Source organism: Heliangelus exortis, chromosome 5 (genome assembly GCF_036169615.1).
Source record: "Heliangelus exortis chromosome 5, bHelExo1.hap1, whole genome shotgun sequence".
NCBI lineage: Eukaryota > Metazoa > Chordata > Aves > Apodiformes > Trochilidae > Heliangelus > Heliangelus exortis.
The window spans coordinates 34,288,757-34,302,470 of record NC_092426.1 but is presented as its reverse complement, the minus strand read 5'-3'; the positions used below and the strand labels follow the sequence as shown (position 1 = coordinate 34,302,470).

General features: G+C 49.4%; 1 protein-coding gene across 9 annotated transcripts in view; it reads left to right on the top strand.

The window, feature by feature from the left end:
- The window catches only part of SLC8A3 (solute carrier family 8 member A3), a 114,181-nt gene extending 100,898 nt beyond the window's left edge, over positions 1-13,283 (top strand). For 5 of the 9 annotated variants that reach the window (XM_071744504.1, XM_071744508.1, XM_071744509.1 and 2 more), the window contains 5 exons: positions 707-724; positions 9,368-9,492; positions 9,928-10,027; positions 11,439-11,714; positions 12,029-13,283. In XM_071744504.1, the coding sequence (XP_071600605.1) occupies positions 707-724; positions 9,368-9,492; positions 9,928-10,027; positions 11,439-11,714; positions 12,029-12,405 (896 nt within the window). In that variant the 3' untranslated portion in view covers positions 12,406-13,283. The remainder of the gene's footprint in view (positions 1-706; positions 725-9,367; positions 9,493-9,927; positions 10,028-11,438; positions 11,715-12,028) is intronic. The other 4 variants (XM_071744510.1, XM_071744507.1, XM_071744506.1 and 1 more) reach the window with 1 other exon arrangement.
- Positions 13,284-13,714: the final 431 nt, after the last annotated feature.

Here is a 13,714-nt window from a genome sequence, read left to right as displayed (position 1 = left end):
GACCTACACTTAGGAGCAAAGAGAGCCAGGAGAACTCAAAGCAGTGACGCTTTACGTGTGCCCATGCTCCTTGCAGCACTCTGACCCTCTGGGAGCAGGACCTGTGGGGTGCAGGATATGATGTAGGTAGCCAGGGCATCCCAGGGGATGGCATGCAGCTGCATTACCACCTGCACCACTTTATACTGGGTCCCAGTACCCATTTTATGAACACCTTCTCTGATGACACTCTACTCAGTGAGTTGCCCATCACCTTCTTAGCTACCCATGGGTTTCCCAGGGCCTTCCCAGTTATGCCAAACTCAGCCACAGGCACACACTCCCAGCTGAAACAGGGTTGGCTCCTGTGCCTCCGGATCACTTTGAGTCACAACAGACCCTAATGGCAAGTGTAACAGTCCCTCCTCTACTTCCCTTCACCTCCAGCTACTCCCCACCCGCATCTCATCCTTCTACCTTCGCTTGGGAGGGTGTGACTTCGGGGAGCCAGCACTTTGGGTGCTCACCAGCCTCCTCTCCATCTCTGCCTTGGGGTCTGACCCCCAGCCTGTGCCTGGCATGTGGCCCTGGCAAGCTCGCATGCAGCCTTGCACTGTGTCCATTGCTCACTGACACCTGTCATCTGCAAAACAGCTTGTCCCCCTACAATAATAACATTTTCCCTCTTCTCTCTCCCCATCTTTCTCATGTTCTTCTCTCCCCACAGCCTTGCTGCTCACACAAGGTAAGTGCTTTTTCTCCTTTCTTCTGCCTGCTCTGGCTCTTCTTGTCCCCTTTGGGCAGCCCACACTGTATTTGTGTTTGCTGTGTTGTAGATAAGCCCAGCTCATGGTGTTCACATCCAGCAGGAGCTAGTTAAGAGTAATGCATTAAGAACATGACAGTGATTGATTGATGTGTGAGAGCCTCCTCCATATTCCAGATTTTTTCCCAGGGTTTTTGGAAATGGCCCGTCCAGGGCTGCAAAGCAGAACATGCAGCTCTGACTGGTTCAGAGTTGTGACATGATCTTCTCTTTTCAGGCAGCTTTGAGACTTGAGTTGGGCTGATGCACAAGGGAGCACAGGGCTTTTCTGCATGGGGGTGATGGTCCTGGGGCATGGAGTGGTATTGTCTGGGGTGGGTGAGATTGCAGGGCTGTGCAGGTGTCCCTTTCCTATGCAGGATTAGACTTTGGTGCATGCACCTGGCTGCTCTCCACCTCTAGTCCTGGCAGGTCGCAGGGGTGTGCCCAGCACCAGGGCATCACTACCAGGGCACAATAAACATCAGCACCTTTTCCCTCTCACCCTCAGCTCAGGCTCTGCACTCCTTATCTTTTCTCCCTGTGACAGGATATTACATATATTAACACTGAGACCTGTTTCCCCTTCCTTGCCCAAAATCCCTGCGAGTCTCTTTTGATCCCCCTGTGGTGCCTCCTGTGTTTTTCTTATTCCTTCAATTCCAGATATGATGACAGTTGAATTTGCACTAACAAAAACATTTGTCAAAAGGTAAGGGTGGGCACACAGGGCACAGAGTGGAGCTCAGGTCTGACAGGTTTGCAGGCAAAGCTAAAACCCAAAGTGTTCATCACGCCTGAGCTGTGCTGCAAATCAAGGGAGCAGCATTTGCCACACAAGCTTTAGTCTGTGCTGCTTTTCTGAGGATGCCAAATCTGCTGGTCTGAGCCCATCGTCTGTTGGTCTAATTAGGAAACTGCTAGTGACAGGTAGAAGTCCCCAGCTCCCCAAATATCAGTTTAGGGTGTTTACAGAAAACTCCTCGGAGCTACTTGGATGTTTTCTTTTGTTACTTCTTCAGGTCCGTGAAGACTGGAAATAAGTTGAGACACAGCCTCCTTCACAGTAATTTCATTGCTTTAATTCAGTAGCTGCCAAATTTGATCAGAACCCTGGGAACCAAATAATTTCTATTTAAATAACGTAACTTCCCTCCCTCTGTTGTGATCCAGCCTGATTACTTTTGGCATCTGTAATTGGAGAATGTGGTTACCAGTTATGGAAAGTTGCTTTCCAGTTAATAAGGAAAAGCTTCCCCCTTCTCTGGGGCAGGGTGTTTGTCCCTGGGCTGCCCCTCTTGCCAGCATGCCCAGGGGTGCCCTCTGTACACACAGTGCATGCTTGGCCCGAGGATTATGCTCGGGGTGCTTTGCCCCAAGGCGTGCTTCAAGCAGCCACCAGGCAGAGAGCAGAGGCACACGTTGGAGTGTCACTCCGCAGCAGTCACGGGTAATCAGCTGGGAGAGAAGTGATGTCCTCGTTCAGTCCGTACCATGTTAGATTTAATTTAAATCTACATGGATGTGCAGGAATCTTGGTAAAGAAAAAAGAAAAAAAAAATTCCCAAACAAACAAACAAAAAAACCCCAAACAAATGAAACAAAAAAAAAAAAACCCCAAACCAAACAGAAAAACCCCACAAAAAACAAAAAAACCAAAACCAAACAAAAAACCAAAACCAAAACAAAACACAAACAAACAAACAAAACGCATTATTGAGCATTTCAGTGGGATTTGTTGGTCCTACTCCTTGCCTCCACTGTGCCGGAGCAGCTTTCACAGCTTTTCCCTTTTCCCGGGGGCTGCCTCCCTGGGCTCTCCTTCACAGCCCTTGGGGGATCGCCCTCTCCCGGCACCTCCGCAGCAGGCACTGCCCCGCTCGCTGTCGTGTCCCGGTCACTGTGTCCCGGTCACTGTGCAGAAGGCCCAGGGTGCCCCGCTGGATGGACCGAAGTGAAACTGCTTCTGTTGTCCCAGCAGCCCTTACCTAGGAGGTGCTAGGTCTGTTCCCTCTCCCCACCTTGCAGAGCTCTTCCTGGGAAAACAGGGCTGTGAATTTTACAGAAGGCAAAGGTGCAGGGTGAGGGAGAACCTTTGGCACAGGTTCAGCTCTGTGTTTGTTTCCTCCAGATGGGCTCTCCGAGCCAGACTTGCAAGGCTGTGCAAAGCTTTTGGAAGCTGTGTCTGCTGCCAGCTGTTGGGGCTGCAGAGGACCACAGGATGGCTGTGATTTGAGAGTCAAAGCTCTTTTTTTTTTTTTTTTTTTTAATTCTCTTTTGCATAATTTTTTGTCCTGGTACTGGCAGGGATACACTCTATACCTATATTCTTTCTACATGGCAATATGTGATACTGGAGTGCATAGCTGCTACCCTTTCCTCTGCCATTGCCAGCATGGGTGAGCTAGTCTGGTGCTCTTTCCAGCTTTTGCAAAAGTTACTGAAAACCTGAGCAGAGCCTTGGCTTGCAAGTTTTTAGGCTCAGGATGCTCACATCTCTAAAGGGGTGAGTAATTATTTAAACAGTAGATACCTCACTACCTGCATTTCCACATACCCACCCAGATGAAAGAAAATATTTCTAAATATGTTTATGTATGCATTAAAACTCATAGGACCACTGTGCAGTGGGAAAGAGTGGGAAGCAGAGATGCCAGCTGACTGGCCTGCTGGAGATGGTCACATCAACAGCAATCTCAAGGCAGAGCCAGCAGTGGAATACTGCTCAATTCCCAGCCCTGTGCCCGAGCCTCCCTCTCATCAATGTGCAGTGCTGCCCAGTTGGCATTAAGGAAGCTGGGGCATGTGTATGGGATGTATTGTGCCTCAAAAATAGCTTTCAGGGCGAAGTATGCAGATTCCTCCTTGTTTTAGAAAGCAGCCCAGGCTGTTTGTGCACCCTGGATGTGCCTCAGTAAAGGGCATATCCATATGCTAACCTCCAAAGCCAGAGTGTCTTTTAGCCAGCAGTCTTCCCCAGTTGTGACTTGACAGCTTGACAGCACTCTGGAGAGAGAAACTCATTCATGCTCACTGTTTATTTTGTTTAGCCAGGATTATATTTTATTGAGACACAACAACAACAACATAATACCCCATTTTAATTGTTGTTTTAATTTCTTCCTAGCAGCGCAGTCCCCAGAAGGGGTGACTTTCATGCAGACACATGCCTGCTATAGGATGGAGATGAGATAGCTCAAGGGGTGTGTGAAATGGCCTTCATAGCAATGTTTCACGAATTGCTGGTTTTAATCCAATTTATTCAGCAAGTGACTGGGACCACAAACTGCTCTGTGGCTGTTTGGTAGTCTTTCAGCACTGTCTAGGTGATGGGTAGTTACCTTTCTAACAGTGGTACAGGGCCTCTCCATTTCTTCTTTCAGCTCAGAAGGTGTAGTGGTCAGATTACCCTATGAAAATGGTTTTTAACTTTTAGTCATAGTGTTTCCAGAAGTCCACAGGCAATATCCAGTTCCCATTTGGTGTCCCAAATTTGAAGTATGCTGAGCTAGCAAGCATCTTTGGAGTACCTGTCTTCCAGGGGGGGAACACTGCTCAGTGCTTCCCTTTTCCCTGGAAAAAATACGAGGAGAGGGGATCTGCTTACAATATTTTGAGCCCAAGAAACTGCCTATCATGTGTAGGTCAGTGCTTTGCAAGTAGCTGCTCATCAAGTGCCAGGATGGCTCTGCAGGTTTGAGTCTTTCTCACTGGTGAGAGACCTGCGCATGGAAGGGCTGCCAAGCACAGCACTGGCAGGACCATAACTAGGAGCTGCTGGCTCTACTCATCTGTCCTCCATTTATCCTACCTGAATGATGTAGAATAAGTGAGAACATGGAGCAGTTTTAAAACAAAAACCTCTCCTTGCTTCCTGCAATCAAGTTTTGGGTCCAGTGCTTAGAGGTTGTCAGCCGTGGCCATGGCTACAGCCTGGGCAAAAGTGGACTTCATTCTCATTCCTCCCACTCAGCCTTTGATCCTACTAGACCTGTTTGCCTCCCCTGCTTGTAGCATCTTCTTTCTAAACCATGGGCTCCCTGTCATGAGGAGCACTCAATGGTAGCCCACACCTACTCATGAGAACAAGCAGGGTTTAGGGGACCTCTGTCTCTCCACCTTCCCATTCTCAGGGAGGAGGTAGAGGCAGCCCTGGAGTTCCTGGGAAGCCTATGTTCTTGCTGGGAATAGCCAGACCTTATCAGGCTTAATTGGTGTTGACAGCGGGGAGTCCAGCATTGAAAAGTAGGTACTGATGCTGAGACAAACATAAATAGGGCTAGTGCATAAATCAGCTGCAGCTTGGCAGAATTCACCTTGACAGACTTGACTTTCCAAATTAAAAGTCTTTCTCACCCTCCATCCCTGACCCTTGTATCACACCCCAGTCTTTGCTGGCTGATGCACTGGGGTGGTGTGTGACACCCCTCACCAATGCCTGTCCCTGCTTTCTGGAATAGCCTTCCAAGACCCCCATCTCTACACCTGGTCCCTCGGGAGATGGGGGCCAGTAGCTGCCACCACTTGTAGAGACAGTGGCCTCCTGTGGCTCTGAAGGTAAGCTGGCACACTGTGCTGCTGTATGAAGGGTACTTCTGGAAGGCAGGAGCATTGGGAGCATGCTCTGCCTTTGCAAGGTTGCAGGAATTTGTTCCCTCAACTCAGTCCTCAGCACCCCATGGGAACAGCTGGACCAAGCAGGCCTGAAGTATGTAGTGAAATGAGGCAACCAGGTGGCACTAATTGCCAGGTAGTGGGCATGAGCTTGTTAAGCCCACCTGTGCCTGATTAGGGCGCATGAGCAGTGAGCAGTAGGGGCCGGCCCTAATCAGGCACAGGTGGGCTTAACACAAGCTCATGCCCACTACCTGGCAATTAGTGCCACCTGGTTGCCTCATTTCACTACAGAAGCAGGTTCAGGTTAGGGTCTGGTGTTTTGCAGAAGATGGCATTGATTCATGCTACAGTGTGCTCATATGTCCTAAATGGTAGGTGGGGGGAAGGGGTGGGTTCATGGAGGTGCTTTGTATTGCTCTTTGGAGGTGCTTGACTCTTCTCCTAATTGTATGGCAAGTAGAAACTGGGGCAAGAGACTTGTCAACTGGGTTCTTAAGCTTGCCCTTCCCAACACAAATGACAAAGGACAAAATGCAGCCTTGTATGTACACCTATGGGTGGCTTGCAGGAGAGCACTGAGCGAGATACAGTGCAATATTGACACCTCTGTCCCCTACATTAGCTTAGAGGCTCAGTGAAAAGACAATGGCAGGTTCAGTGTTCTCAGATGCACCTTTGAAGCTGGATAGGTTGCTGTGCTCTGCTTTCCTGTTCCACATTCATAAATGTGACTGCTTTTTGATGAAGCATGGAGGAATTGCCTCCTTTTTTCATTATCTGCAGGCCTCCTCTATTAACATTTCTGCAAGGTGCCCATTTGGAGACACTGCCTATGCCTGTTCTTCTGCAGCTGACATTAAAATTTGGGAGTGTATTCAGTCAGCTGTCCCCATAGGACATCCTTGATGTGCTTTCTTCGGCAACCATGGTTCTTCTCTCCGTGCCTCACCTCAGAGGACCTTCTGTGGTCACAGCAGGGCCTCTATTATTCATGTCTTGGTGGACGTGCCGTCAGCAGGCTGCAGGTCTCCATTGCTGGTCAGCTTGTGTCTTCACCATGAGTAGCCTACCTAGGGCTGGAAGCTGCCTCTAGTGGCACTTACTTTGCTGACAAGGTGCCCTCTGAAGTAGCACAGGTTCCACATCTCTTCAGTGCTGCGTTAAGTATCAGCACCTTCACTTTGATGGTACCCATGCCCATGCTGCAGCCAGCCCCAAGGCTGTCAGAGCTCTCTCCCTGCTCCTTGACATGGGCATGTGCTTTGATTTGCTCTCTTCTAAGAACTGCCTGGCAAGTGATTGCCATTCTCATAAAACCATTCAGTGGTTTGCACAGGCAGGAAAGCCACCTGCCAGAAGCAGAAGGTCCTGTTACTGACCACAGATATGGAGGTTCCCATGCAGCCTTGTCCTACAGCCTTGGTTGCAGTCAGAAGAGGCAAAGGAGGTCTTTGTCCTCAGCAGAGAGTTTTGGGTCTCATGCTGTCCTGCCTGGCACAGGTACCTAAACCAGCACCAGCAAGACTCTAGGTCCTGGGATAAAGCTGTGTTTGATAGTGCTCCCTCTTGGCAGGAGGTGGCTTTCTGTACTGCAGCCGAGCCCTGCCTAGATAGCTGATATTTGCATGGGTCTCCATGTTCTTACCATGCCAAAGGCTTTTATCAAATCAGTTAAAGTGGGGACTGAGGTTTCCTTGCACTTTTTCTCCTGGAGTTGTTAAGCTGAGGAAATTCTGCCCAATGTTCCCAGTTTTCAGGGCAGCTCCTGTGATTCCAGACATTTTCTTTCCGTGCTGTGCAGCTGCAAGAGCCCAAGGGACTTCCATCTTCAACCTGCGTTCTTTCTGATGTAGCTTCATCAGAAAGAGCTTGATAGTCCCCCAGCAGCCCTGCTGGCATGGCTGCTGTGCTTCTGATGAGCTACATGCTGTCAGCAGTCAGCGTGTACTCTGCTTCACTGCCAAGCTGGGCCTCCTCCCCCAAGCTTCAGATTATGGTGGAAATACAACACATACATGGTATAGCAACTGGTATGGAGGCAGCTGCATTTTTTGACAATGAATGCAGCTTTTCATATTCATACATCTCCAGGGAGAGGCAGAGAATGGACTTTCTAGAGCTCTCTCTTGGAAAACTCCTTGCTTAAGTGAATATAAGTAACTTGAATCTTGTTCTTGATGGTCATCTGTTCATGCTACAGTGTGCTCAAGTGTGTTAAATGGTAGGTGGGGGGTTGCATCTGTTCGTGCAACATTTTGTCCAGGTTGACTCCTGTTTCTGCACTTTTTCCAGCTCAGCTGTCTCCTCCTTTTTGTGCTTGCTCAGTCTTTGTCTGCAGTTGTCCCCCCCCAGCCCCTGTCATCCTGCATGGCCCATCTTCTCCAGGTGCTGTGCTCTCTGGTGCAAGTAAACTTCTGGGGAATCTCAGGTGCAGAGTACACTGTCTTTGAGCCAAGCAGTGATGGCTTTGATGTGATGTCATTGATTTCAGATGATGGATGTAGTAATTTCTGCTTCTCTGATGGGTTATAATAATGTCACCTGCTACAGGAGTTATATATTTTATCAGCTCTGCAGGTGTTGCAAGGCTTACAGTCTTTGCAATAAACCTAGGCAAGCTGGTGAAGAGAAGGCAGAGTTCATAACTAGATTTCACTGGGACTTTATAATTTCTGTGTGCTTCTTGGTGTAGAGTATGTGATCTGCTGGAGCCACAGGGGGATTAGTCACATCTGAGGTGTTACCTGGCATGTCTGTAAACTACAGGAAACCTTGGATATAATCTTCTCTACTGCTCAGTCAGTACAAGAAGCTCTGCATTTGTGATACTTGCCCCCCAGGTTCTGCAGAGGTCCAGCTCCCATGCTGGCTCAGCTGGAAGCCTTGGTTGGTCAGGCACACAAAAAGCCGGGGAAACCCAGCTTATTTCTTGAGATGTCAAGGCTTCTCCAAGAGCCCATCAGCATGTTCCTGTACTTGAGTACGTGGGTGGGAAAGGAGACCAGGGTCAGGGCTGGGGACAGTGCCAGGTCACCCTTCCTGCTGGTTGGGGTGCTTCTTCCCATCCAGGCAACCAGAATCTGCCCAGGCACCTCCTTGGGTTTGCTGGGGCATCACCAAGGTGAGCTTGACACAAGATCATCTCAGCATGCTGCACCTCCCAGGCAGTCCCATGGGGCACCTCTCCTGCCTTGTGGTGGCATCTGATAACCTGAGGTCCTAGTTGAGTCTCCTTCAGCAGAAACTAAACATCCAGTAACATGAAGGCAAAAACCCACTTGGCTTCTGATTTGCTTCTTCATTTTTGCAAGTGCTCGGAAGGTGCACGTGTGTGCATGTGTGGTTGTGACTGCATGAGTCTGTCTGATCATTAGATCAAGCACTGGCTGCCACAGGGTGCCAAGAGGGATTTTCTAATCAAAGGGGAATTAAAAGATCCTGTCTCTTATTCATTCAAACCAGGAAACATGCCAGGGCATTAAAGCTGTCCTAAAGGATGCTTGTGCCAAATAGCAGAATGAATCTGTACCTTGGTCTCCCCAAGGATATGGCTGTTGCCCGGATGATGGGAGGGTGTGTGTCATCCAAGGGCACCAATGCCCTTAAGAAACATTTTTTTTTGGTTTTTTTTCTGGGCAAGGGTTTATTTGGTTTTGGTATGGTTTGGGGTTTGGTTTTTTTTTTGTTTGTTTGTTTATTTGGTTGATTGTTTTGGTTTGGTTTTTTTCATTTTTAATAAATTAAAACCATGTTGTGTATGTTCTTGGTACCTAAGTGATACTCAGAAATATTGGTCCACTGTTTCTGTGGTCCAAGACCCCACTACTGTCCCCCAAATCGCTGCGTGAGCTTAGCAAGCTGTTAAGAGGCTGCAGAAGCCCATGTCAGGCCCTGCAGACAAGCCCCAGCAGTGCCCCAGTGCTCCCAGGCTGCTGTCTACAGCTTGGTGTGACCTTGCTTTCACAGAGATGGCTGAAAGGAAGCTGACAGTTGAAGAGGAAGAAGCAAAGAGGATTGCAGAGATGGGCAAACCCATACTTGGTGAGCATCCCAAACTGGAAGTCATCATTGAAGAATCCTATGAGTTCAAGGTAAGTAGTTGTCCCAAGTGTCCTCCAGCAGGGGAAAGCCGTGTGGCACTGAAGAACAAACGTGGAAAACCAGAACTGAGGAAGCTGGGGGGTGGCCACATATGCAGGGAAAGGGTGACTCGAAGACAAAAAGGAGTATGCAATGCAATAAAGTATGGGGGAAGCCTACAAGAAGTGCCAGGGGACAGCTGCTGGGAGGGAGAGGTGAAGGAAGGAAGGCAAGGGAGCCCCGTGAAGCAGACAGTGCATGAGAGGACAGGAGAAAAGCTATGCCTGGTGGGGCAGGGACACGGGAAAAAGGAGCCTCTTCTGGAAAAAAGGGTGGCAAAGAAGCAGGCTCTGGTGAGAGCTGGTCAGCCTGTCCAGGGAGAAGGTTGGTCCAACTTGTGTCATGGCAGAAAGTTTAATTGTTCTGTATCTTTATTCACACAACAGAACACTGTGGACAAGCTCATTAAGAAGACAAACCTGGCTCTGGTTGTAGGGACACATTCCTGGAGGGACCAGTTCATGGAGGCCATTACTGTCAGCGCAGGTGAGAGACATCAGAAAACCCATACCAGCATCCCCAGAGTTCACACAGCCTGGAGGAGATATTTCTGGGCTCAAGAGATAGATACTGCCTGGACAGAGGTTGTTGTGTGCACAGTAGTCACCAGCAAAGTTAGTCCAAAGACCTTCTCTGCTCCAAATATAATGGGCTTTTGCTGGTAGCCCAGAAGATCCATCTTTTGGTGCAGAGCCATGCAGAATACCAGTTTTCAAAGACTTTATTTATGCTAGTGGTACTCCTGCTGCTTCAGAGTTCTGATGAACCAGGTACAGGCAGCAAAATCTCATCCTGGCCAGGCTGCTGGTGTGCCCAGTGCTGTCCTGTTCAGGTAGCTTCTGCTGCTGGAAGATGTCCTGTCCACCATGGCCAGTAGATTCTCTGGGAGTAGGGAGGGTTGCTTCTGTATGCAGACAGGAGATGTTGTCCCACAAGGCAGCAGTTAGTGGAGGGCAAGGCCCAGAGCTGACTCCTTCCAGAGCCAGGCAGGCATGGAGCAGATGTTTTAGACATGTCCATGCCATTAATGACACTCAGGCACCTTTCTGAATTTTAACTTGATGATTTTCAGTCTTTCCCAAAGAGTTGTTTTCCACCCAGACATAGTGCAGGCAGCCAAGCAGAAGCTGTCACCAGTGGCCACAAGGGCTTCTTCTAACTTCTGAAAGAAGAGGTGCAGGGTATTCAGTTTTTGTCTTTCTAGCAGTTACGAGAAATTGCTTCTGTGGAAATAGTTTTTCCACCTTTGTAGCAAGCAGGCCTGCTCCTCTCTTCCTTCATCTCTGTCCCTCTCATACCACTTGCTCTGTGCTCCCTACCTGCTTTGTTTTCTACCGATTTATTTCCATTCTTCTGTATCTGCACAAAGACTAGCAGTGCTTCCAGCCTTGGGGCCAGCCTGGCCCTATGAAATAAGGAGGTGACCCCACCAAAGGGGCTGTAGAGCTGCTGCTGCTATCCCCACACAGGTGAGATTTCTTACTGGTGGGTAGCCCCTTCTCTGGTACAGGAGGACCAAGAGGTAATACCAGTTTTCTAGTTCTATCACTTCTTGCTATTCCACCCCCCCCAAAACAACACTTGACTGTGTGACTTCAGGGTGCCCCTCAACAGTGAACTCCAGAGGTTATGTGATTGCCTGTAGGTGGGAATGTGGACGGGGCTGCCCCTCTGTAGGTACAAGGCAGTGCCCTGCCACTCCCCACCCCCAGGAGACACCTCTCTCCCTGGGCTTCACCCTTGTTACTCAAGTGTTTGGGTTGGCACCACACAGCCTTGTCCCAGGAGAGTAGCATCCCTGCAGTGCCGAGGGGTCAAGCACAGGCTACAGTCCACCCCTGTAATCTTGACTCATCCCATCATGAGCACAGGACCTCTCCTTCTGTGTTGTTTGCAGCGGGTGATGAGGATGAGGATGAGTCTGGTGAGGAGCGCCTGCCATCCTGCTTCGACTATGTGATGCACTTCCTGACAGTCTTCTGGAAGGTTCTGTTTGCCTGCGTGCCCCCCACTGAGTACTGCAACGGCTGGGCCTGCTTCGTTGTCTCCATCCTCATCATTGGCATGCTCACAGCCATTATTGGTGACCTCGCCTCCCATTTTGGCTGCACCATTGGCCTCAAAGACTCGGTGACCGCTGTCATCTTTGTCGCCTTCGGCACTTCAGTACCAGGTGGGGTGGCAGCAGGGAGGGGCTAGGGTGGGAGGAAAGTCCTACAGCAGCTCCCCTGCCCCCAGGGCAGCAGCTCCATCACAGGGGTGGGGTTTCAGGCTGGGAAGTTGGCTCTACAATGCCTTGTCCCCAAAGTCTTCACCCCACTTGGTGTCAGAATGCAGCCCCTGGACCCATGAGGGGTGGACCAGGAGAGGTCCATGTCCCAACTCAGTGCCACAGCTGAGCCTCCCTTGTCCTCTAGACATGAAAGGTTGCCCATTTTGCTTGCTGGACTCCTGGTGACTTCTCCTTCCCTCCTCCCCCATCCTCAGACACGTTTGCCAGCAAGGCTGCAGCCATCCAGGATGTGTACGCCGACGCCTCCATCAGCAACGTCACAGGCAGCAATGCTGTCAACGTCTTCCTGGGCATCGGGCTGGCATGGTCGGTGGCAGCGATCTACTGGGCGTCACAGGGGCAGGAGTTCCAGGTGTCAGCAGGCACCCTGGCCTTCTCCGTCACCCTCTTCACCATCTTCGCCTTCATCTGCATCAGTGTCCTCCTCTACCGCCGGCGGCCCCATCTAGGGGGGGAGCTGGGTGGCCCCCGGGGGTGCAAAGTGGCCACAACATTGCTCTTTGTCAGCCTCTGGCTGCTGTACATCCTCTTCGCCACCCTGGAGGCCTACTGCTACATCAAGGGGTTTTAGGTGGTGGAGGGACGGTGCCACCGGGGGGAGGGACCTCCTCCTCTGTTACCTCACCGGACACCAGTCCCAGCAGCACGGTTCCTACTGGAGGGGATCGCTGTCCTTTGGGGTCCCAGACAGTTGGACCACTGGGCACCAAGAAGGGCAAAAACCATCACAGAGTGAAAAAAAAAAAAAAAACAAAAAGAAAAACAAAACCCCACCCAAAATTATACAAAGGACAAGAAAGCAACAATGGCCAGTGTTGAAATAAAACAAAACAATAAACCCAGCCACTGACCCCATTCAATGAGAATAAGAAGTTTCAGCCATCTTCAAACGCCACCTCTCCTGCAGGAGCTCGTCTCCTTTCCTCCCAAGCACCCCTCTGCTGTAAGGAGACGTTTTCTTATTTTTACTGGTTGGGAACTACAGAAGGCTGATCAAGAATTTGATTTGTTTTGTTATTTTTTGGGTTTTGGATTTTTTTTCCTTTCATTTGCTTATTGCTTTTTGGTTGGGGAGGGGGGCACAATGCTTGGTGTTTTTTTGTTTTTGTTTTTTTACTACTAAAAAACCAAAAACGTTAAAGATCTACTCCAAACCTTCAAGCTGCCACCAGTGTTGGGATTGAACGTGTATTTTTTTGAAACCACAAAAAAACTGTGACATGGTCGAAGAATTTTCCACTCTTACTCATTCCCTCCCTCACCGCCTTCCATTTCTTTCTTTTTTTAAGAACATCACAAGACTGATATATTTTAATACAAACACAGACACAAAGACACACACCCACATTCAGTGGCAAAGGCTGGAGCATGTAGCATCTCAGTCACCTGCCTGGGCTAAGAAAACAAAAAGGAGGAAAAAAAAAAAAAGAAAAGCCCCAAACCCCAATTTCTAATATAATACCTACCATGTATATTTTGACTATGGCATTTTTCTTTGTATAATTAACTTCGAGCTTGTGGTACTGCAGGGAGAGAAAATTATGTTAATTTACAACTGATAAAAAATAAATGGCTACCTAGGAGCAGCCTGCCCTGGAGGGAAAGCGAGGGGGCAAGTAAAAGAGGTACTGGCTCCTCAGGGTGGTGGTGGGTTTGCTGGGTGGTTTTCCTGCTGGGAGGTGGAAATTAACTTAGGAAAACCCCAGCAAACATGCCAATATGCTCCCAGCATCATCGTACTCTGAGCTGTGGCATGGCTGCCATGTCACCCCTTTGCTACCCCAGTTTTCACACTGCCTGCACCTTGCTGCTGGTCTTCAGGCCATTGAAAGGTACAGGCTTAAAAAATTGCCACCCACATCGTGGCACCTTGAGTACAT